The 22106-nt window shown below is 54.4% G+C and overlaps 1 protein-coding gene across 3 annotated transcripts in view; it reads right to left on the bottom strand.

The window, feature by feature from the left end:
* Positions 1–22106, bottom strand: part of KIAA1671 (KIAA1671 ortholog) — a 136970-nt gene that overhangs the window by 79096 nt on the left and 35768 nt on the right. For 2 of the 3 annotated variants that reach the window (XM_058656959.1, XM_058656960.1), the window contains exons 2-5: positions 12504–12632; positions 9189–10722; positions 7111–7202; positions 1048–3716 (exon numbers count right to left, since the gene is read on the bottom strand). In XM_058656959.1, coding sequence (XP_058512942.1) covers positions 1048–3716; positions 7111–7202; positions 9189–10699 — 4272 coding nt within the window. In that variant the 5' untranslated portion in view covers positions 10700–10722; positions 12504–12632. Of the gene's footprint in view, positions 1–1047; positions 3717–7110; positions 7203–9188; positions 10723–12503; positions 12633–22106 lie in introns of those variants that run through there. The other variant, XM_058656961.1, reaches the window with a different exon arrangement.

Here is a 22106-nt window from a genome sequence, read left to right as displayed (position 1 = left end):
TCCCCTCCTCATCACCCCCAACCCCATCCCAGCCTCCCATGCTTCCAGGCAGCTGTGGCACTGGAACGAGGTGCTGGCAGACACAGCATGAGTCACATTTCCACCCCGCCCCCACCACTGTTCCCACAACAGGCAGGGGAGACACAGCAATTCCCATGCTCACTGCCAGGTGCGGCAACTAAGGCTGGGACAGCCAAGGTGACAGCCTGAGACGCACACAGGGGACCCCAACTCTCCCAGGCCGGGGCCACGTGCTGCAGGCTTCTCCCCACCTCCAATGCCACAGGACTAATAGGTGATGAGGTCGTCCCTACCCCTACGGGTGAGTTGATGGATGGTCTCCCCATTCAGCCCACCTCAGGGCATGGTCACAACACAGAACACAGAGGGGCAGTGAGCAAATGTCACAGGGCTGGGGCACGGGCTCTGGTCAGCCACACCCCACAGGCTCCACACAGCTGTGTCTCGCACACGCAAACCTCCATCTCTCTGTGTTGTGCACCTGCTGACAGCCCCCTCAGGACCCTCGTTCAGTCCTCACAAGTTCACACACCTCCCTCAAGGCCAGGATCCAGGCAGCACCTCCTTCCTGAACCCTGTCATTTCCCGGCCTCACCCACAGCATCCCGCCCCCAGGGAGGCCTCCCTGATTCAGTTTGCTTTGCTACTGTGGTAGCTCTTCATTCGCCAGAGAGGTCCATCAGAAACAAGCCAAAGACCTCCTGGGCCTGGGCCCCGGACCAGAAGACCTGGGACCCAATGCTTGCTCTCTGCCACTGGCTGCTGTGTGGCCCAGAGGCTGCCCATGAAACCAGTAGACAGGTGTGTGTAGCTTTTTTAGCCAGTCACCCCATTTCCTGTCTAGAATTTCAGCTCTCTTGACAAATGAGGTGCCAAGGGTATCAGGACCCAGCTGGAGGGCAAGCTGCCATCCACACCAGTCCGTGGAGCCCCACCCCAGCCCGGCCCCTCATTTGTGTACCAACATGGTCTGCAGTCCCTGCTGAACAGACATGTGGCCCAATGCACCAGGGTCCCGACACTCACCTTGTGGCCATCTCGGGGCCTGGACTCCCACCGGCCGGGCCCGACCTTGGTCTCCAAACTCTCTGTGGCAAGGCTGGCCTTCCCTTGGACCTGCTCCTGCCTCCTTTCGTGGGCTTCCTTCATGACGGACAGGCCCTCCAGGAGGCTGACGGGGCGGCCCTTCTCCGAACTGGCCCTCTTGACGACCACAGGTGATGTCAGGCGGGCACCCAGCTGGGCCACACGGCCCTCTTCCTCCTCTTCTACCTGCCTGGTGGCTTTTTTGGGGGCCCCCTTCTTCTCAGCGTCAGATGACCTGGGCGATCCCTTGGCCTTGCTGCTGCCCAGGTCCTCCCGGCCTGAGGTCTTGGGCTCCACAGAGAAATTCTGGCCCAGGGCACTGTGTTTTCTGACCGAAGTCTGCTTCTCCTCTTCTGTGATTCCTGAGACTTTGTTCTTGGGTCCCTCAGAGACAGAAGGGACCCCAGGCTGTCTCTCAGGAGGGGCTGGGTACGGCAGAGCCCACAAAGGAGAGCTGGGTTTGGTGCTGGGGGATGCCGCGGTGGCTTCTGTTGGCTGCCTGCCCAGGCTGGGCGTGTAGGCATGGTTCACATCCATGACACTGACGTCTTTCCAGGTGCCCTCCATTTTAGGGGCATCCTTCAGGCTCCTCCTCTTCCACTCTGGCCCAGCTGGCTGGCCTGGCCTCTCCCAGGCGGATCCCCGCTTGGGCTCTTGGGCCTGCCCTGAGACTTTGCTGGCCTGCTCCCTGTACTCAGCCATGAGGCTGTCGAGGTCAAGGACGCTGGACCTGTAGCCATCTCGGACTTTGCCTGGAAAGGTGTCGCTGATGACTTCTGTCCTCCGTCTCACCTGCGACTCCCTGGTCCTGGGTTGGCTTTTCAGAGTGGATATGGCCTGGGGTCCACTACCACTGGGGTACCCCTGACTCCCACTGTCCTTCCAATCACCATGAAAACCAGTGTCCCGGTGTGCCCCCCGCTGAATCTGCAAAGCGTCCACATCGATGATCCTCTCGCTAGAAGGATCTGGAAGCCTGTCCCCAACAGGAGCCGGATGCTCTGTGGGCCCCAGGATCTTAGCCACGCTCACTAGGTCTTCCCGCTCCCGACCCTCAGCCCAGCTTTTACTGCCTGCAGTCTCAGGCGGTGGCTCTTCATGGCCAAGAGAAACCAGAGGACGAGGAGACAGAGGCGGAGGGGTCTTTCTAGAAGCTTCCAGCACATGTTCAGTTGCCGGCTTCACAACGCTCTTGGCCTTCTGGATATCTGGGATCTGATAGGTGACAGCAAAGAACGTGGCCTTGGGCTCTTCAGGGGACCCATGCTTCATGCGGGGGCCACCTGGGCTTCCCACCTGGGTCTGTACCCCAGGGTGGGACAACTGAGGTGTGTCTAAGGTTGCATCCCCCATTATCCTTCGCCGCTCTGCCTTCTGCCAGTTCTCTGCAGGGAGGAAGCTGAATGTGTCAAACTTCACGTCGTGGGGCAGTGTCCGCCGCCTCCACCTGTCCACTCTTGCGTCCGTGGGCCCGGCTTTCCGCAGTTTGACTTCAGGCTCTGGGACCTTGGCCAGGCTTGTCTCACCCTCACTGGTGGCCAGGCCCACGAAACGTCTTTGCATGAAATCTGACGGTGCTGTCCAGCTGGAGGCCTCGATCTTGGCCTTGACAGAGGGCTCCAGGGCCCCACCCCGCAGTTGATCCTTTTCTGCCATTGAAACGCAGCCTCCTGGCGAGGTGCCAGTCCCACCAGGGCACTGCTGTGGGGACTCCTGCACTGCAGCTTTGATAACGCTCGTGGAGGTGGCCTCGGGCGTGCCTGGCTCCTCACTGCCCACCATGGTGGCTTTATACCGGCTCAAGGTCTTCCCAGCTGTCCACTTGGGTGATGGGGAGCGAGGTCCCCCAGATGCGTCTTTCGGCCCATTGGCCTCCTGTGTTCCTCGGGCCTCCCAGATTAAACTGGCCCTCTGAACAGACCCCAGCTGACCTCCAGGGCTAGTAGGGGCAGTGGAGCCCTCCTGGGACAGCGAGAGCCGGGACTTGTGGCTGCGCAATGTCAGGGCGGGTACCTCGGGCACCGTGGAGATGGCCTCGCTGTGCACTCGCTCCGCCACTGTGTGCACAAGGACGTCAAACTTCGGCTCGACCCTCTGGGCAGCAGGGGGGCTTCCTGAGTGCTGGAGGAAGGGGGTGCTATTCCGCTTCTCCCCCCAGGGGCATCCCTCTGGGGACTGTGGGGAGCCCCGTCGTGGTTCTCCATCCACTGGGGCGCTCTGTTCCAGTTTCTCAGGAGTCCCAGGCCACCTGGAGCTCTTCCTGAGGTTGGCTACTTCCAGTGGATCCTTCCCCAGCCTGGGTTCCCTCTCAGGCCTGGGTCTGGGCTCCACGTCACGAGGGGGCGTGGCTGAGAGACAGCGTCCCGATGGGTCAGCCACAGCCACGGCCACACTGTGTCTCTCCACGTGATGCTCAAACACCGTGGCCCACACAGTCTGGAAGCTTCTGTCATCTTCTGGGGTGACTTCCGAGGGCTTTGTCCCACAGTCTGGTTCTTGGTTAGAGCTATCCTTCCGTTCCATCTGACCGGGCCTGTCCCGGAGGGTTGCAGGTTTCCAGGGGCTTCTTGGGGCAGGTACTCCATCCAAACCATGCCCTTCCTTTGGCTGAAACACAAAGAACAACAAAATCCCACGTCAAAGGATTCAGACTGGGGAGGTCAAAGGCTTGAAGAGGCTGGTCTCCTTGAAACATGATTCCATAAAATTCGACAGACGGATACCACTCAGTGTGGATGGGCATGCAAGGAAGCGCATGCTCACAGACTGTTGGGCAGGAGTCCTGGGCACACTTCCAGGGCAATGTGGCAGCCATGCCTACTGGGCTTCTGAACCACTCATTTCCACAGCAGTTGTTTGGGCCAGCAGGGAAGGGACCCTGCCTAGGATGCACACATCCCCTATCAGAGGGCTGGGGTTCGATTCCCAGCTCCACTTCCAATTCCAGCTTTCTGCTCATGTGCACCCTATCCCCCTGCCACCCAGGTGAGTCCCAGACTCCTGGCTTCAGCCTAGCCCATCTCTGGGTCTTGAGTGAATCTGTGGATGGGAGATTTTCTCTCAAATAAAAACAAGATGAACTCATGAAAATAAAGTACTTCTTTCCTCCCAGGACTTTCTTGGCCCACTTGTACCAAGCCACGTGACAAGCCAAGTCTGGGCAGCCCTGTTTGCGAACACTAAACAGCACAGAAACAGGGGGCTGGGGTTGTGGCAGAGCAGATAAAAAACCATCACCCAAGACACCCATGTGCTATAGAGGTACTGATTTGTGTCCCAGGTGTTCTACCTCTGATCTGTTCCCTGCTAATGGTCTGGAAAAAAACACCAGAGGAAAATGGCTCACGTGTTTGGATTCCTACCACCCACATGAGAGACCCTGAAGAAGCTCCTGGCTTCAGCCTGGCCCACCCCTAGCCATTGTGGCTACCTGAAGAGTGACCCATGGGATGGAAGATTGGTCTCTCTCCCTCTCCCTCTTTGTAACTCCAAATTTCAAAATACATAAATATGTTTAAAAATAAACTCACGGAAATAATCTTGATGCACTGGATAAGTAAATCTCATTATATCCAGGGGCCCAACACGGTAGCCTAGTGGCTGAAGTTCTCGCCTTTGCAAGTGCCAGGATCCCCTGAGTGTCAGCTCATGTCCTAGTTGTTCCACTTCCCAGCCCCCTGCTTGTGGCCTGGGAAAGCAGTAGAAGATGGCCCAAAGCCTTAGGACCCAGCACCCATGTGGGAGACCCAGAAGTGGTTCCTGGCTCCTGGCTTTGGATCTGTTTAACTCCAGCCACTGTGGCCACTTAGGGAATGAACCAGCGGACAGAAGATTTTCTGTCTCTCCTCCTCTCTGTATATCTGACTTTTCAATTTAAAAAAATATTTAAAAATAAATAAATAAATAAATCTCATTATATCCAAACATGTGGATCTGGACCCACAGGAGGTGAATCTCCAGCGTCACTGACCTCCAAGGCGCTCGTCACAAAAGAGCACCAACTTGTGGGGAGGAGAGCAAACTGGAGAGCTGGGAGCAAGTGGGTGATAATCCAGGTACTTGTGCCCCTGCTACCCACATGGGAGACCTGAATGGAGGTGCTGACTCTGGCGTGGCCCAGCCCTGACTGCTGTGGACATTTGGGGAGTGAACCAGTAGATGAAAGATATCTCCTGTCTCTGACGCTTTGCCTTTCAAACAAAGACAGAAGTAAATTTTCAGAGGAGGAGAAAGCAGCAGTAGCCAGCCACAGTGGGCTGCATGCTGTGTTAACTCCTACACGGATTACTCAGTACAGGCGGATCCGTGGATACAGGGAGTAGACCAGCCATAGTGGGGGACTGTGGTAGACGGGGAGCGGGGCTGGGTATGACGTTCTTGCCTAGGTGATAGTATTTTGGAACTACGTGATGGCAATGGCTGCACATCACTGAAAATCTACTCCACACCCCTGAAGTGCACACATCAAAAAGCACTTGGCCTAGTATTTAAGACACCTGCTAGTACACCTGCTTTCTGTTATCAGCTTGGCTGGGTTCAATCCCTTGCTCTGCCTCCTCACTCTAATTTGCTGGTATTTGAAACCACTTTACCACTTCACCACTTCCTTACGTGTTTACTTCTTTATTTCAGAGGCAAACATACCAACAGCTCTCCTGTCTGTTGGTTCCCTCCCCCAGGTAGGCCAGGCCAAAGCCAGGAGCCAGCAACTCAACCCAAGTCTCCCACATTGGCGGCAGGGACACAACCACTGGAGCTTTCAACTGCTGCCTCCTAGAGGGGTATGCAAGCAGGAAGCCAGAAGCAGGAACCCAGACGTGAGTGCCCCCAAGGGGCCTCTGAACTGGTAGGCCAGGTGCAGGGTACCTTCTGAATATCATCCTAGGACCCAACCATTCTACCCCCAGGTATTTAACAAAAAGCAAAGTCTCTATGTAGTCCAACTTCAAATGTCCTCAGCATCTTGCTGTGGTCTGATTCCCAACAGCAAATAACCCAGATGTCCACAAAAGAGTGAACGGATGATCCAGGGGTGGGGGTGAACCCACACAACAGAATATCACCCAGCAATGAAAACGAATAAGCTATGGATATACAAAATATGGGAACTCAACATAATTATTCTGAGCGAAAAAGTGGGACCAAGAAAAGAGGACTGTCTCCATGCAAATCAAAGTCTCAAAAATGCCACATAACCTGTGGTGATGGATAGCAGTACTGTGGCTGCTTTGAGGGAGAGCAAGAGTCAGGATAAGTGAGAGCGGGGATAATGAACAGGCAGTAGGAAAGTGCGCACGGGATGGAGACGTCCATGTCCTCAACTGGGACTGTCTCCCAGGCGTCTACACGTATCCAAGTGTCAAACCGCTCACCTGAAATAGGCACTCCTGACAATGCACCTGCTGTATCTCAATAATGCCACCTTAAAAATTAAGTCTCTAGGGGCTGGCATCTGCATCACAGGGGGTTAAGCCACCACTTTCGATGCCACTGTCCTATATCAGAGTGTTGGTTCGAGTCCCAGCTACTCTCTTTCCAATCCAGCTCCCTGCTAATGTGCCTGAGAAGGCAGGGAAGATGGCCCAAGGGCTTGAGTTCCTTTTACACAGGTTAAGAGATCCAGATGGCGTTTCTGCTTTTTGGCTTTCTTCTGGCTCAGCCTTGGCTGTTTGCAGGCTTTAGGACAGTAAACTAACAAATGGAAAAATCTCTCTCTCTCTCTCTCTCTCTCTCTCTCTCTCTCTCTCTCTCTCTCTGCCTTTCAAATAAACACCTGACCATTACATCTGTAAACAGCATTCAACATCCGGGATTGGTGGCAGAAGAGACTTTAATAATAAAATCTCAAAATGAGAGAAAAATAAAAAACATTTCTCTGCTCTCCACTCGGCTCTGATATCTTCTGCCTAGGTCCAACAGACCCTGAAAGCTCACTTTTCCAGGAAAAAACCCCATCCTACTCCACCCCTGTGGGGGACAAGAGGCACCCAACGCAGCCATCCCTTACCTTCTCCTTCCGTTCCTTGGGAAGCTCGCCACTCGGTTCAGAAATCTTCTCGTATCTGACCTCTTGGCTTGAAGCTGAACTTGAAAACCTGATGCAGAAACCCACGTTATTGTTAGCAGGATGCCAGAACCTGTGCTTGCCCCCGCCTCCTCCGTGCCTATCCCACGCTCCACAGGGCACACTGGCGGAGTCACACTGCCCATTTGCCAAAAAGGAGAGGGGCCCGGAGGCGGAGACAGCACAACTTAAAGGCAGCATCCCTGGGCTGGAAGGAACCCCAGGCTGTGGCACAGGCACCAGGAGTTACTCGTCCCAATCCCTCCCTGGCCCAGCTTGGGTTGGGCGTGGGACTCCCCTGTGCCTCTATTCCTGCATCTATAAAGCGGAGGTAATGAGCACCTTCCCCCGCCCCTTTTATAGGGCAGCTGAGGCTACCCAAGCCCTCACAGCTCCACTCCAGGAGGGCATTTAAGGAAGAGTGAAGATGCCCTGCAAGGGATCATCAGCGGTTGCTGTTGGCAACCTCAGGCTCACAGCAGTCATACCACACCACTGCAGGCAGTGGGCCGCAGGTTGCAGTGGGACTTGGGTCTGTCCGCTCCCCACTCTCTGGGCAACCCTCTCAGGGCCTCAGTTCCCCGCCCCTGGTAAAGTGGGAGAGGAAGGGGAGCTGTAGCAGGTGCTTAGCAGGTCTGGAAGGAAACAAGGTGGGGGAGACAACTCAAAACACTCAATCTTGACCTTCCCTCCCTGGCAATTGAGGGGTGCTGCCCTCAGAAGGTGCCTGAGGCCTCCGTTTTCCCATCTGTCAGAGGCACTCGGGGTACGCGATTAAGGGGAAGCATACCAGGTTCTCAACCTTGAGGCCCCTCGTTCTGTGGCTTAACTCAGGAGTTTTCATGCAAACCACTTGGAAGCTGCATGAAACCTCCCAAAATAGGCACCCCTTCCCCCCTCTCCAGCTGAATCAGCTTTGGGGGTTGGTGGGGGGAGGACCCAGACACCGGTGTTCTTCCTCGGGGATTGCCACGTGCTGCTCCGGGTCACAGGTCTAACCCTGACCTAGCTGACCACTGTCAGCTGCCCTGGTTCCCAGGATCTCTGCCCTGGAGACCCTGCCCCTGGAGCTTCACCCCAGACAAGGCGGGGTGGGGACAAGATAGGACAAGAGGACAAGAGAGGGGACATCAGCGTAAAGGGGGACCATGGCAGCTGGCATCTCCCCAGGGCGGCCCCTGAGGTCACCAAGAAGCCAGAGATGTCAGACTAGATCTACCAGGCAATAAGGGACCACCCACACACACGGCAATTCTACATTGTCCTTTCAAGTCCATACCTCAGCATTTCAGGAAGGGCCTTAGCATTATTTCCACTCTGCATTTTCTTTTATAATTTGGATTTATCGAGGGACAGATTTGTCCCCTAGACCCTTGTGTGTAACACCCGGGTTTGGGCCAGGCTGAAGTCGCGAGCCTACAACTTGGTCCAGGTCTTCCGCAATGGGTGGCAGAGACCCGACTCCAGCAGGAAGCTGGAGATGGGAGCAGACCCCAGGACTGGACTTGGGTGCACCCACACAGGACATGGCACCCCAAATGACCTCTTCAACCGCAGTGCCAGTCACCTGCCCTGTTTTGCATGTCGAGGCTTGCTGATGGGATGTTGTCTTTCAGGTCACTCGCCCAGGCTCACACCTAACCTCAGGGAAAGGGGGTTTAGCTACAGAGTAGCTGAGTTGGCCATTTTCTCAGCTCCTGGCTCTCAGCTTTCCCACCATCCTGCACCCTTCCCACTTGCAACTGGGATGTGGGGACAACACCCCCTACTGTCCTCACATGGTGAATGCAGAGCTGAAAAGGGTTCAGGGAATTGGAGGAACCCCACTGCACTCCCATCTCTCGACTTCCTCATCTGAGAAACGGGAACTGCCAGCCACTCCTTTTGGGGCTGTGGGTACACCAAATGGGGGTATATAAGGTGCCTGGCACAGCGCAGCCTTGGCTACAGGTCTCTGATAGGTGCTTCTGCAGCAGTAGGGGATGGAGCAAGGCCCCAGGGATGCGCCCGCACTTACAATTTGGTCAGATCCGCCGACAGTGGCCGCGCCTGGAATGTCCTCCTCCTGAACTCCGGCTTCACCTCAGGGCTCTCGACAGCCCAGCCCTTGATCCGCTCCTGGACGCTGGGGCTCCCTTTCTCAGGCTCAGGCGCTGGGGATGGGGACTCAGGGGTGGCCAGGGGGGATGCAGGCCTGGCTGGTAAGGCCAAGGCACTGTCCTCTCCGAATAGGCTGAGCCGCTTCCTGACGCTGCCCCTGGAGACCCACGTTGCACCTGTTGAACCTGTCTCCCCATCGGCACTTCTGCTCTTGACCTCAGCAAGTTCTGCGACTTTGCCCAACTTGGGCAAAGGGGATGGGGGAGTCTTCTCTGGCTCCTCCCCATCCTGCCAGGCTTTCTCTTCCCAAGGATATGGTTCATCCCTGGGGATGACCCTGGCCAAGCCCCCGGGACTCCTGGGGCTGCCAGGCTCCACCTGCTTGACAAGCAGTTTCTCCTGGCGGTCACGGAATTTCCTGGTCACTTCCAGGAAGTCTGAGCCTGGCTCATGACCGGGAGCCTCCGCTTGTACCACACACTCCCCGTCCCCCTTGGGCTCGGGGCTGGGCCTCTCTGGGGCCCGCCGCTCTGTGCTGGGACCTGCCGCGCCTCCATGTCCCTCTTCTGTCACTTTCCTCAGCAAGGCCTCTCTGTTCTCGAATCGGGCTGTGAGGTCCATGGACAAGGGCCTGGGCCTCCTCTCCCAGGTCTTCTCGGGCGGAGTGGGGGGTGTTTTCCCCACTGCAGCCAACCCACCGGGGCCTGGTCTTTGAGGCTGCAGGGCCTCAATGAAGATGGCAGACACTGGCCTCTGCTTGAGGCGAGGCTTGGGCTCTGGGATGGGGCCGGCCGTGTCCTCCATAATGCTGGCCTTCAAACGGGGCTGCTCAGGGCCCGGCCCCTCTGCAGCTACAGGTGACCTTGTATCCTGCAGGAGGGTGGCTGGTCGAGGAAGAGGCACCACTGGCTTCCGGGCAGGCACAGCAGGCTTGGCAGCCACCTCAGGCCGAGAGCCAGGCGGGGTCTCATGGGGCCTGTGGCCTACCCCATTTCCCGGAGCGGGACTGGCTTGGGTGCTTTCTAAGAGGGTCATGGCGCCAGGGCTGGGGCTCAGGAACGAGGCCCTGCTGAACACACTGCCCGCCTCTAGCGTCACCACACTGGACACCTTCGTTGCCACCACCTCCTCGGAGAACCTGGCAGGGGGCTTCCCCTCTGGAGCCTGCTCTTTGGAGAAGGGCTTGGGGGTGAGTCTTGGCAGAGGGAACAAGGGACCGGGGCTCCTCAGGATGCCCTTGGTCTCCAGGCCTCGGGCAGAGGCTACCCCCGAGGGATCGGCAGCAGCCTGGCGGAAGTAGGCCCGCTTCAGGGACTCCTCCTTGCCAATGTCACCGAGGCCTGGCACCGCTGTCAGTGATGTGATGGTGCTGACCTCGACCCGCGTCGCCATGGTTACGACTGTGGCTCCATGGGGACTTAAGGGCATCGGAGGAAATGGAGAAGCTGCAGCTAAAGAATAAAAAGAAGAAGAAGAAGAAGAAATAGTGAATTTACAGACTATTCGCGGGGAGGGAGATTGCAAGATTTGGGTAGACCCTGACTTCTGGCCCCAGCTGACCCTCCGCTGACCAGCCCCGGGGATCACCTTGGGCCAGGCTGGTCCAGCTCTCTGAGCTCAAGGCAAGGCAACAGAATAGGCGCCGGCATTTGCCAGGACTTTGGGGAACTCAGCTGACTTCCTCATCTGCTCTTGATGGTAAAAAAAAAAAAAAAAGTGATGAAGGAACAAGCCTGAAGTCACTCAGAAAGGAAGCCAGGATTCAAACCCAGATCCAACTCCAAACGTCCATGAGAGAATGCCCTCATCCGTCTCCTCCCTCATGCTGCCCCCAGTATTTCCTCATCTCCGAGCCCATCCCCACATCAGGAATCCCCGCTGACCTTCATCACACCCTTGTAGCCGGCTGAGTGCCAAGCCCAGAGAGGGTGAGTGACCAACCGCAGCTCACACAGCCACCAAGAGCTCAGTAGTTGCTGGACTCCCACAGCCAGCCCCTCAGCCTGGGCTGCCCTTTAGTCTCGGTCTCTTTCCCCTTGCCTGTGCCCCTAGAATCCAACTTAGAAACATAAATAATAGGGCCCAGTGTTGTGGCATGGTACGTTAAGCTGCCGACAGCAGCACCGGTATCCCATATGGGCACCAGTTCAGGATCTGCTGCCCCAGTTTGGATCCAGCTCCCTGTTAAAGCACCCAAGACAGCAAAAGACGGCCCAAGTGCTTGGGTCCCTGCACCCATAAGGGACACTCAGAGAATGCTCAGGGATCCTGGCACAGCCACAGCTGTTGTGGTCACTTGGAGAGTGAACCAGCAGATGGAAGATCTCTATCTCTCTCTACCCCAAGCAACTCTGCCTTCCAAATGAGCTAAAAAATTAAAAATCTTTTTTTTAATTAAAAATCTTAAAAAACAAACAAACAAACAATTAAGAAAAGCCATCTTTTCTTTTGCCACCTGCGGCTGACATGGCCCGACCTTGGGTTCCTTTCTGTGCAAGGCCTCTTTCATTGGCCACATTCATGTTCTTACAACATTCACAGCTAATAGAAGCTCCACCCTCATTAAACCCTGCCCTCCAACAAGGCCCCAAAAGACAGCAGTGATCCTCACGGAGGCCCAGAGAAGTCCCCTGATTCATTCAACCTCACAGCATAAAGCCCCCGAATGCTTGCCACGTGCCTTTTTCAAAACCATCTTATTTCTCTCTGGGAGTCTCCAAGCTTAATCCATGCCCCTCCCCTCCAAGCCAGCAAACGCTCTCCCTCCCCCAATCCACTCCATCTCTGTGAACTAAAAAAATCGAAGGTATTTTAGTTAAACATACGCCTCCCGCTTCCCTCCGTGGGAATCTGGCTCAGCTGCCCCCAGGCCCTGAGGTATGCACCAGCCCCCCAGCAAAGCAATGCAGACAGATTTTGGTATTTTTTTTCCCCTCTTTACATACTTGTTGGTGCTAACAGATTCCATCTTCCCAAAGTAGAGACCACTGTCTAGTCACAGAAAGAGGCAGAAATAAAGGCGCAAAGCTGCAGAAGCTGCTCAGATAGCCCAGGCAGAAAACCCTAAGGTCCCTGGGGTCACCCCACCCCCAGAAACAGTCCTTAGGACCTTGCTCTGGGACACATCCAGCCCAGCTAAGGGATACAGGAGAAGGACATGCGCGCACACACACACACACACACACACACACACACCATCCCCGAACACCAGGCCAGCAAGCACCCCACTTACCCGAGCTGGCACGTCCTGGGCAGGAAGTTGTGACTACAAGGGAAGGCCAACAGTGTCACCACCACATGTCACCGCCAAGGGGGCTGCACAGACAGGGCCGGGGGAGGCGAGATCAGAGTTTCTGCAGGTCTGGGGAGACACAAGATGACAGGTTTGGTTCCCAAATGCTGGCGTCGTATGCACAGACGACGTGTGAGAGCTCTGGAGCGCCCAGCCCATCCGCTGGCGTCTCCCCAGCTTTCTGTTGCTCTGTGTCGCAGCCTTACACAGGCATGTGCTTAAACAGGGCTGGGTCCACAATAGGTGCTCAATTAAAATAATAAAAATATTAATAATAAGACTCCTGTTTCTCAAAGTTTTGTGGCAGATGACGTGAAGCAAGCTGGGACACAGGTAAATCTGGCTGTGGATAAGCCCCCGCCCCCTACTGACAGACTCCAGGATGGTAAAATGTCTTAGCTACAAATTCAACCCAGCAGTCTCCTCCCAGAGCCCCACTCCCACCCACCCCACCTCCCATCAGCTGCCCTGAGCCACAAAGACTACCTCCTTGCTCCACCCCTAGTTAGGGGCCACTATCAGGCAGGCACCTGCTAAGACCAAGGTCACCTCACACTGTCCCCACCAGCTCATCTGCCCACATGTGGCATGAACACTTCACTGCATGGCTTTTCCTGGGGATTGTGGGCGGAGGGGGAAGTTCCCTCAGAGAGAGCCACTGTTGCTGAGTCAGGATCAATGAGACACAAAAGTCGTCCCCTTTTTAGGGATCCTGGAACCCACCCAGGTGGCCGTGCCACGGGGAAGCGGAAGGGAAAGGGAGAGAGTCTCCCACCCACTCTAGGATCTGCGATCGCTGTGCGCCCCACACTACCTCTCTCTCTCCTTTCCGTCTCAGACGCCAGAGCAAATGCCTGCCCCAAAAATAGAGTCCCACGGATCGACGAACCAATTCCTCAATCAATCACACGCCTGCAGGAGACACCTAGCTAAGCTTTGCAAAGCCTTCCCAGCCCTGGAAGCCCACCACGCTCAGCTTCTCACTTCACCTGTTGTAAAATCCACGGAAGCTGGTTTCAATCGACCGCTTTCCAATCTGACTTTAAAACGGAGCACATATGTTACGCTGGCTTTCAGAGATGAGTGCCTTCCAAAACGTTCCGGAAACCCACTCAACACAGAAGCCGGATGCTATTTATTCCCAGGATGGGCTCGCTCACTCTCCTTAAAGGCATCAGCCGAGCGCGCCATGGTCCAAGTCGGGGTCATTAAGGGTGAGGGGAGGCCAACTCAGCCTGAGCCAGTTGTGTGGCCACATGTACCCCTCCCACGGGAGCTGGCCTGGGACACAGACAAGGAGGAAGGTGCCCATCTGGGAAGTCAGGAGGCTATGGTGGGCGGGGGGAGGGGATCAGCCTGACCCACAAACAGCAGGCACAGCCATGGCTATCCTCTCTGCCAAGTGCATAGCCTTGGTCTCCCCTGGCTGGTACACAGAGCTAGCCATCCTCATTTCCCACACAGAAACTTGTCTGGAACAGGAATCACCAAGAACAGGTGCTGGACTGCGGGATCAGGGCACCCATCCTCCCATCCGCCTTGCAATCTCTCACTGTCTCCCCACTGAATGCCAGGCTCAGAGTATGTTCGGGTCTGGGAGGATAGCCCAGTGGACTCATCCACAGGCTCCTGGGGTATCTAAGAGAACCCTTACCCATCTACGGAAGGCGAGAGAAGTGCTTCATCCATTCAACACCCAATGGGGCCTGGCAGCTTGGCTCCCAGATTCAGAGGAGTTGATTCATCCTAACAGCTGCTGACGAGCTCTCCTAATTACACCCTTCACTCAGAGGAGCTGGGCGCGCACCAGCCATTCACTCAGCCGGCCCTGGCCGCCACTTCCTGGGAATGCTACCATCTGTGGAGGGGCGTGGGCGGGTCCTGACACCTCCTAGCGCTTTCTGCCACGTGACCCCAGCCCCCAGATCTGCAAATCCACCCCAGTGGGAAGTGTGGGGAAAGGAGGGTTGTGTACTGCACCAGGATTGGCACAGGGTTGTAGTACGTGTGTACAACTGCCCACTGCCATGGGGCACAGATGGACAAGGGCCCAAACAGAATGTCAACTATCACTCGAGCAGGTGCATCCTCTCTGCGCCGTGGCTCATTCCTTCCATCCTTCATTCGTTCATTCCAATGTACAGCAACTAAACACATACTACGGCCCGGGCTCTGAGCCCAAGCCCAGGGGACAGGGCAGTGAACAACACATAGAGAAAACCTGGCTTCCACACAGCTGACTTGCAAGACACAAACAACATACATAAGTCCATAGAATGTGAGATAAGGAATGGCAGAGGATGGGATAGGAGATAGCCTTCCATGGGAAGTAACATTTAAAATCAGCCTTCTCACTGACCTGCCTGGCTGGGCTGGGCATCCTCTCACTTGTCCCAGCTGTAAGCACAGCTGACTATCCAAATGCCACAGCACCAGGCTGGCCCGCCCGGGCTCAAAGGTTATTCAAGGCTCCCCCCTGGCCTCTGCATAAAGATCAACCTTTCCCAGCAACCAAGCAGAAGAATCTAATTCCACTCTCTCCGGCTTCAGTCCAATGACTCATACCGCCCCACCCACCCATCAGTCTGTCTTCACAGGTTCCCAGCACAACGAACCCCCGTGCAAAGTGCATTCTGTACTTCCTCACCTCCGGCTCTCTCTGTACTGCCTCTACCACCTCAAAGCCACCTCCTCCGAGAAGACTCTCCGGATACCCCCAGGACTGACAGAACAGCCTCCTCTGAGCTCCGGTGCCTCTGCTCTGTGCTTCCCCCTAACCCAGTACAGATGGGATCCATGCTGACTGTACCTGTTGTCCCCACTAACTCATGAAGGCTCCTAGCATTCATAAGCAGCTGTGTCTCTGGAGTCACATGCGGGGTTGGGTGTAAAGTCAGGATGTAGAAAGTACCTGAGGGGAGAAAATACCACTGCTGCAGGTGTGGGTGTGGGAAACAGTCATGCCCACTTGCTCCCAGAAGACCACAGAGGTGAGAAAAGCTGCAGCCTGGGGTCTGGCAGTTAAGGTGTCTCTTGGGATATCCACATCCCACATGGGGTTAGAGTTCCCATCCCAGCCCCATCACCAGCTTCTTACTGATGTGCCCCATAGGAGGCAGCAGGGATGGACAAGCAGTAGCTGGGTCCCACAAGCAAGCAAGACGATGGAGCTTCCAACTCCCAGCTTCTACCAGACTCAGCCCTGGGCACTGCAGGAAATGGGAATGTGTGCAATCTCTCCTCTCTCTGCCTAGAAAATGAATTAGAGAAAAAAAATTCTAGAAAGCAATTTGGCCAAGTTCCTTTTCAACTCACATTTCCGAGACCCCATCAAAAGCCAGGCACCCCAACAAACCACTCTGCACTCTTTCTGCCTTCTGCCTTCAATCCTATGTACAAGTTGTGCTGCACAAGTTATTCTCCCATTTCACAGACGAGCAAAATGCAGTCAGACACAGCATTTCCTGCATCACAATGCCAGTGAGAAGCACAGCCGGACAGCCAGGGCCCCTGGTTCCATACCAAGTGGCTTTACTGTCCCCCCAGAAAATGCATTTTCAACTCAGTAATCACACTTGCTTTTAAGGTTTATTGGAAAGGCAGAGATACAGAGAGGGAGAGAGACAAAGAGCAATCTTCCATCCTCTGGTTCAGTCCCCAGATGTCTGCCATGACCAGGGCTGGGCTGCTCTGAAGCCAGGAGCTCCTTCTGGATCTTCCACATGGGTGCAGGGCCCCAAGGATTTGGGCTATCTTTTGTTGCCTTCCCAGGTGCATTAGCAGGGAGCTAGATTAGAAGTAGAGCAGCCGGGACTCGAACCAGCACCCTCTTTACCTGCTTTACCTGCTATAACACAATGTTGACCCCAGTAATCCCACATTTAAAATCTTATCTTATGGAAATAAACCTAAAAGGAAAAATCATATACACAAAAGGTGTCCTTTGCAGCATGACCTATAAAGTGGCTCCGGAGGTATCTACAAAAGCAGTAGGAATCCGCCCCTGTGATAACCACTACCTGATACAATCTTGACTCCTCGATCATCTGACAACATCACAGATACACCACTGCATGAGGAAGGGGTGTGTGCAGGCCTCCAGCGCACAGCACCAAAATTATGTTCCCTTTCCTCCCGTGACCGGGTCCTGGGCTTGAGGTCAGAAGGTAGTCACCATGTCAACAGCACAAAATCTTAGAAACAAAACATACTCAGTGGCTGAGGCTGGGATGGTGGTCCTGCAGAGTAAGCTGCCTCCTGTCACACTGGCATGCCCTAGCAGAGCACCCTGCTAATGCACCTAGGACAGCGGCTAAAGTCCGTGGGACCCCTGCACCCACATGGGAGATCAGGATAGAGTTCCTGACTCATGCCTTCAATCTGACCCAACCTGGGGCATTGTAGCCATTTGCAGAGTGAACCAGCAAATGGAAAAGCTCAATATCTCTCTCTCTCAGTCTCTCTCTCTCTACCTATCTCTGTAACTCTGCCTTTCAAATAAAAGAATAAATCCTTAAAAAAAAAAATGTCCCAGCCCCAGGCTGTTACATGGGGAAGCAAGGGTAGGGGGTCTACGCTGTAAGGTGGGATGTGCTGGCGGTGACAGGGGGAAGGAGCAGACAGGACAGCTTTGGTTGGTATTCAGGCTGTGACAGCAACAACAACAACAACACACACACACACCCCCACACACACATTGGCAAGCAAAAGTCATGGGGTAGGATCACTGGCAAATTTTAGAACTCTTTTTGATTCCCAGGAATTTGTGTGCCTTTTGGGGCCTTAGTACCAGCAGTCTCCCTCGGAGCTGCGTTCTCCCTACCTGTTGAGGATCCAAGTGCTGAGCCCCCACACCCTCCCCGCCCCCACCACTGAGGGAGCCCAGAGGGGAAACATCTGCTGTTACACAGCAGGCACCATGGCCTGTGCACCTGCTGCCAGCTTCTCAAGGAGATTTCTATGTCTGCCCTTCAGCCACCCACAGAGGCTAGCTATGATCCCCACCTGACAGATGAGGAAACCAGGGTTGGAGGGTGCTTCCAAGAGGAGGTGCCACACCCATCAGGGAGTCCACCATCTGACAGATGAGGAAACCGGGGCTGGAGGAGTGGTACCTCATGTCCATGGGTGGCTGGAGTTATGGACCCCACCCTCCTTCCCCTCCTCCACCTCATTTCTGCCAAAGTCCACACGGGCTTGACTCGAATTACTGCTTTTTATGATGTGCACAGGTCCAAGGCAAGTCACACCCATCAGGTGGCTCCCACAGGGGAGGAGGACAAAGGCAGACAGAAAGGAAGGGGATGGGGGAAAAATGGGGATGAGAGCAGAAGAGAGGAGAGGGGAGGGGAGACAAGAGAGGAAGAGGGGAGAAGAGGGAAGGGGAGGAGAGAAAAAGGAAGGGGAAGAGAGGCGAGAGGTGGGAGGGGAGAGGAGAGGAGAGAGAAGGGAGAGAAAAGGAGCAAGGAAGAAAGGGGAAAAGGGAAGGAAAAGAAAAGAAAGGAAAAAGAAAAAAAAAAAGAAAGCAGCGTTGCTATGAAGACATCGGCACCTTCCCTGTCACTGCTGCCGTCGCTAATGTGACAGAAGTGGCAGCCACCACGGAAAGCAGTGTGGAAGTTCCTGGAAAAGCCAAACACACAGCCCAGCAAGTCTATCCCTGGGCCACCGCACCACCCTACACCCCAAAAAGACTCAAGCAGTTGTTTGCCCAGCCACGCACAATGCCATTAGAATCCCAGCAACCAGGAAGTGGGGACCACACAAGTGCAATGACCAGCAGGCAGGTCAACACGCTTTGGTGGGGCTCTGCATGGCAGGGGTCACTTAGCCTTAGATAAGAAGAGGGTTCTGACACCTGCCGCCACATCGAGGACACAGTCGGTCACCAAGGGACAAAGGCTGCAGGATTTCACTGTGGTGAGCCACCCAGAGTCATCGCATCCATAAAAATAGAGCATATGATGACTGCCCGGGGCTGAGGACAGGGAGTGGAGGTTAATGTTTAATGGGCATGGAGCTTTGTTTTTTTAATTTCAAATTTCTTCAAAAAAAAAAAAAAGATCTACTCATTTTAATTGGAAAGACCAATTTACAGAGAGGAGAGACACAGAGAGAAAGATCTTCTATCTACTGGTTCATTCCCCAAAAGGCCATAATGGCCGGACCTGAGCCAATCTGAAGCCAGGCGCTTCCTCTGGATCACCCACTTGGGTGCAGGGTCACAACGCTTTGAGTCATCCTCCATTGCTTACCCAGACCACAAGCAGGGAGCTGGATGGGAAGTGGAGCAGTCGGACATGAACCAGCACCCACATGTGGTGCCAGCACTTAAAGGCAGAGGATTAGCCAATTGAGCCATTACACTTTATTCACAGTATTTGAAAAGCAAAGCAACACAGAGATCCTGCAGCTGCTGGCTTACACTCCAAATGGCACAGGTTTCCCGCATAGGTGCCAGGGGACCAAGCACTTGGGTCAACCTCTACTGGTTTTCCAGGCGCATTAGCAGGAAGTTGGATCAAAAGCAGAGCAGCCAGGATTCCAACCAGCATTCCGAGGTGGGATGCCTGTGACCCAGCAGTGACTTAACCTGCTATGGCAGTACCAGAATTTCACTGTGAGGAGGGAGAAGCAAACATCCTAGAGATGGCTGCACAACAACGTGCACACACACAGTGACACTGAAGGCTGGGATGCCTGGGTCCCACACTGGAGTACCAGGGACCAAGCCCTGGCTTCGCCTCCCAGCTAAGGTCACATCCTGGGAGGCAGCAGGTGGATGACTCCCTGCCAGCCATGGGGCAGATGTGGACGGAGTTGCCAGCTCCTGGTTCAGCCAGGCCCAGACTTGACTGTTGAGGGCATTTGGAGAGTGAACTAAAGAATGGGATCTCACTCTACGCATGCTCTCTCTCTCTCTCTCTCTCTCTCTCTCTCTCTGGCTCTCACTCTGCCTCTCAAATAAACAAATTAACGCTTCAAAACAAGTTTGGAGAAAGCTGGGTGCCACCAGGAAATATCCTCAGCACCTTTAATAAAAGCTGATCTGCCTTTCAGGCCCCTCCCCACAAAGCACAAACTGCATCCCCTTGTCCCCCCACCCCCTCTTCTCCCGCCCCTTACAGGGCCAGGTGCCATTGCTGATTGCAGAAGGGACACAGCAGCTTATCTCTGCCTTCTCCACAAACATCCGCCTTTTCAATGTTCCCTGGCTGGTTCCTTCCTACAATTTGTGCTATTTTGGGACTCGCTGACCACTCACTGACTGAACCATTCATCAAGCTGCCCCACCCCTTTTTTCCCCCATCCTCCCTTGCTTTTTTTCTAGATTAGGAGATAGTAGACTAAGATGCAGCCCACTGTCTGCCTGTGCAAATAAAGTTTTATTAGAACACAGCCACATCTATTTGTGCTCATGCTATCCTCCAGGAGCTGTGTGGTCTGTGGCTTGGTCTCAGCGATGCAGGATTCAGACCAGGATTCAGGGCCAGACATCCCAGAAAGCCCGTGACTGTGTGTAGCTGTGGTCGGCTGACCCCAGCTCTCACTGTGCAGAACTCAAGCCCCTAAACAACAGACTCCCTGATGGGTGTGGCACCTTCTCTTGGAAACACCCCAAGTCCTTGCTATATTCTGGCTGAACCCCACCTTTCAGCAGATCTCTATAGGTGCCTCCCCCCCCCCCCCCCAATAATCACAAAATGCAGGTAAGGGAGCAGGCATTTGTTCTGCATGGGATGCCTGGGAACGGTTGCCATGGTTACCAGAGGAGGGAGGAGCTTGTTCTGAGCCGGGTGCTCACTCTCACCTCAGGCTGGGACCTGGACGGGAGGACAGAATTCTGGTGGGCCCCTGAGGCAGTGAAATCAGTGGTGTACCAATGACGAATACAAGCCAATATTCCACATCAAATAAGGGCCAACGCCACCCCCGCTTCAGCTTTCATGTCAAGAGGGGTTTAAAACTCCCTTGCACATCTCTTCCTGGCTTTTCTTACCTCTGTAGCTCCCTGCTTCACGTCTGCCTTTCCTGGAATTACAGCCATCTAAATTCTTTTATATGTTCGGTTGATGTATTCCTTCCCTGGTGGTTGGCTAATCTTACACCCGCATCAAGTCAATGGCGGACGTGACTGTGAGTCCCAGCTCCACTCCTGGTAGGCAGCAGGTGACAGCTGAAGTCCTTGAGTCCCCGCCACGCATATGGGAGACCCAGACTAAGTTCCAGGTGCCTAGCTTTGATCCAGTCCAGCCAGCCCTGGCTGTTGCAGCACTGGGGGGTTGGACAGGTAATTGGAAAATCTGTTTCTTTACCTTTCACATAAATAATGACTTTTTTTTTAAAGACAGATGAGCAACAGCATTTTGACTCCCCCAAAATGCCGTCAACCAGTGCCAACAGCACCTCCTAGCTCTCAACTGTATAGCCATAGGGCCTTTGCAGAGTATCTCAGAGCTAGATGCAAGACACTTGGCACCTGCTATATATTTAAGAACTTGCTTTTTGCTGTTGTTCATTTTGAAATTGGTCATGAACATCTTTTGTGTCAACAGCCACATAGAACTCTCAACTACTGTACACTAGAAATGCGGCAGCCTCTAACCGTATCTTGCCAGTAGATGACCCATCTCCCATTTCCACCCCAAATCTTTCATGGTCAGCTTTTCCCACTGGGCAACATGAAAAGCAGCCCTGTGAAGAATATCCACACAAAGTGATTTTCCCAAGGAAAATCTGACCTCGAAGCGGGCTGGCTGTAAGTTCAAAGGATGTATGCTGATGAGATGTAAAGTCACACCCTGGGGAGTATGACCCTGACTGACTCAAGGCCCAGCCCTGCTCCCCACCCCGGGCTCAAAGGATCTAACAGCTCCCTGAGGTAAGTGAGTCTGGGGCCAGCCTGGAGGCAGGGTCCTGCCCAGCATCTTTAAGAGGGACCACAAAAGAAGACTCAGGCCTGAACGATGTCCAATGTCTGAGGCCAGAGGAAGCTCCACATGGAAGTGGAGTTGGCCAGCACACACACAGAAGCACCTGGCAAATGGGAATCCAACCCGAAATCCACACCCCTGTCCACTGCCCTGGGCAGAGTATGGTATTCAAGGCCAGTTAACTCTGTCTATGCATGGGTCCCAACAATACCCATTGGTCCTGCAATGGGTCTCTTGACACAGCATTCTTTTCATCCTATTCCCTCTCCACAATCCTTTGCCTCCGCCACAATTTTCATTTGCCTGAATCCCAGCCATCCTTTTTAGACCACGTTGATACCTCTTTCAGAAAGCTTACGGTGATTTCCCAGGCCAAAGTCACTTTCAACTCTCCCCTAGCAAGTCACCTGATCAAAACAAGAATACCTGAGGCTCCCTCACTTGCAAGATCTATCTTCTCCAGGTATAGACTCCACCCTGAGTTTCCTCTTCCCACCCCAGACTGGATGCCTAGGCTATGGAAAGGCTAAAGGGGATAGCGAGTGGGAGATGCCACCCAGGGACTCAAGACAGCATCAGATTACTTTGGGAAGTGCTGATGGCCAGGCAT

Source organism: Ochotona princeps, chromosome 29 (assembly GCF_030435755.1).
Source record: "Ochotona princeps isolate mOchPri1 chromosome 29, mOchPri1.hap1, whole genome shotgun sequence".
NCBI lineage: Eukaryota > Metazoa > Chordata > Mammalia > Lagomorpha > Ochotonidae > Ochotona > Ochotona princeps.
This window is presented reverse-complemented; position numbering and strand designations above follow the sequence as displayed.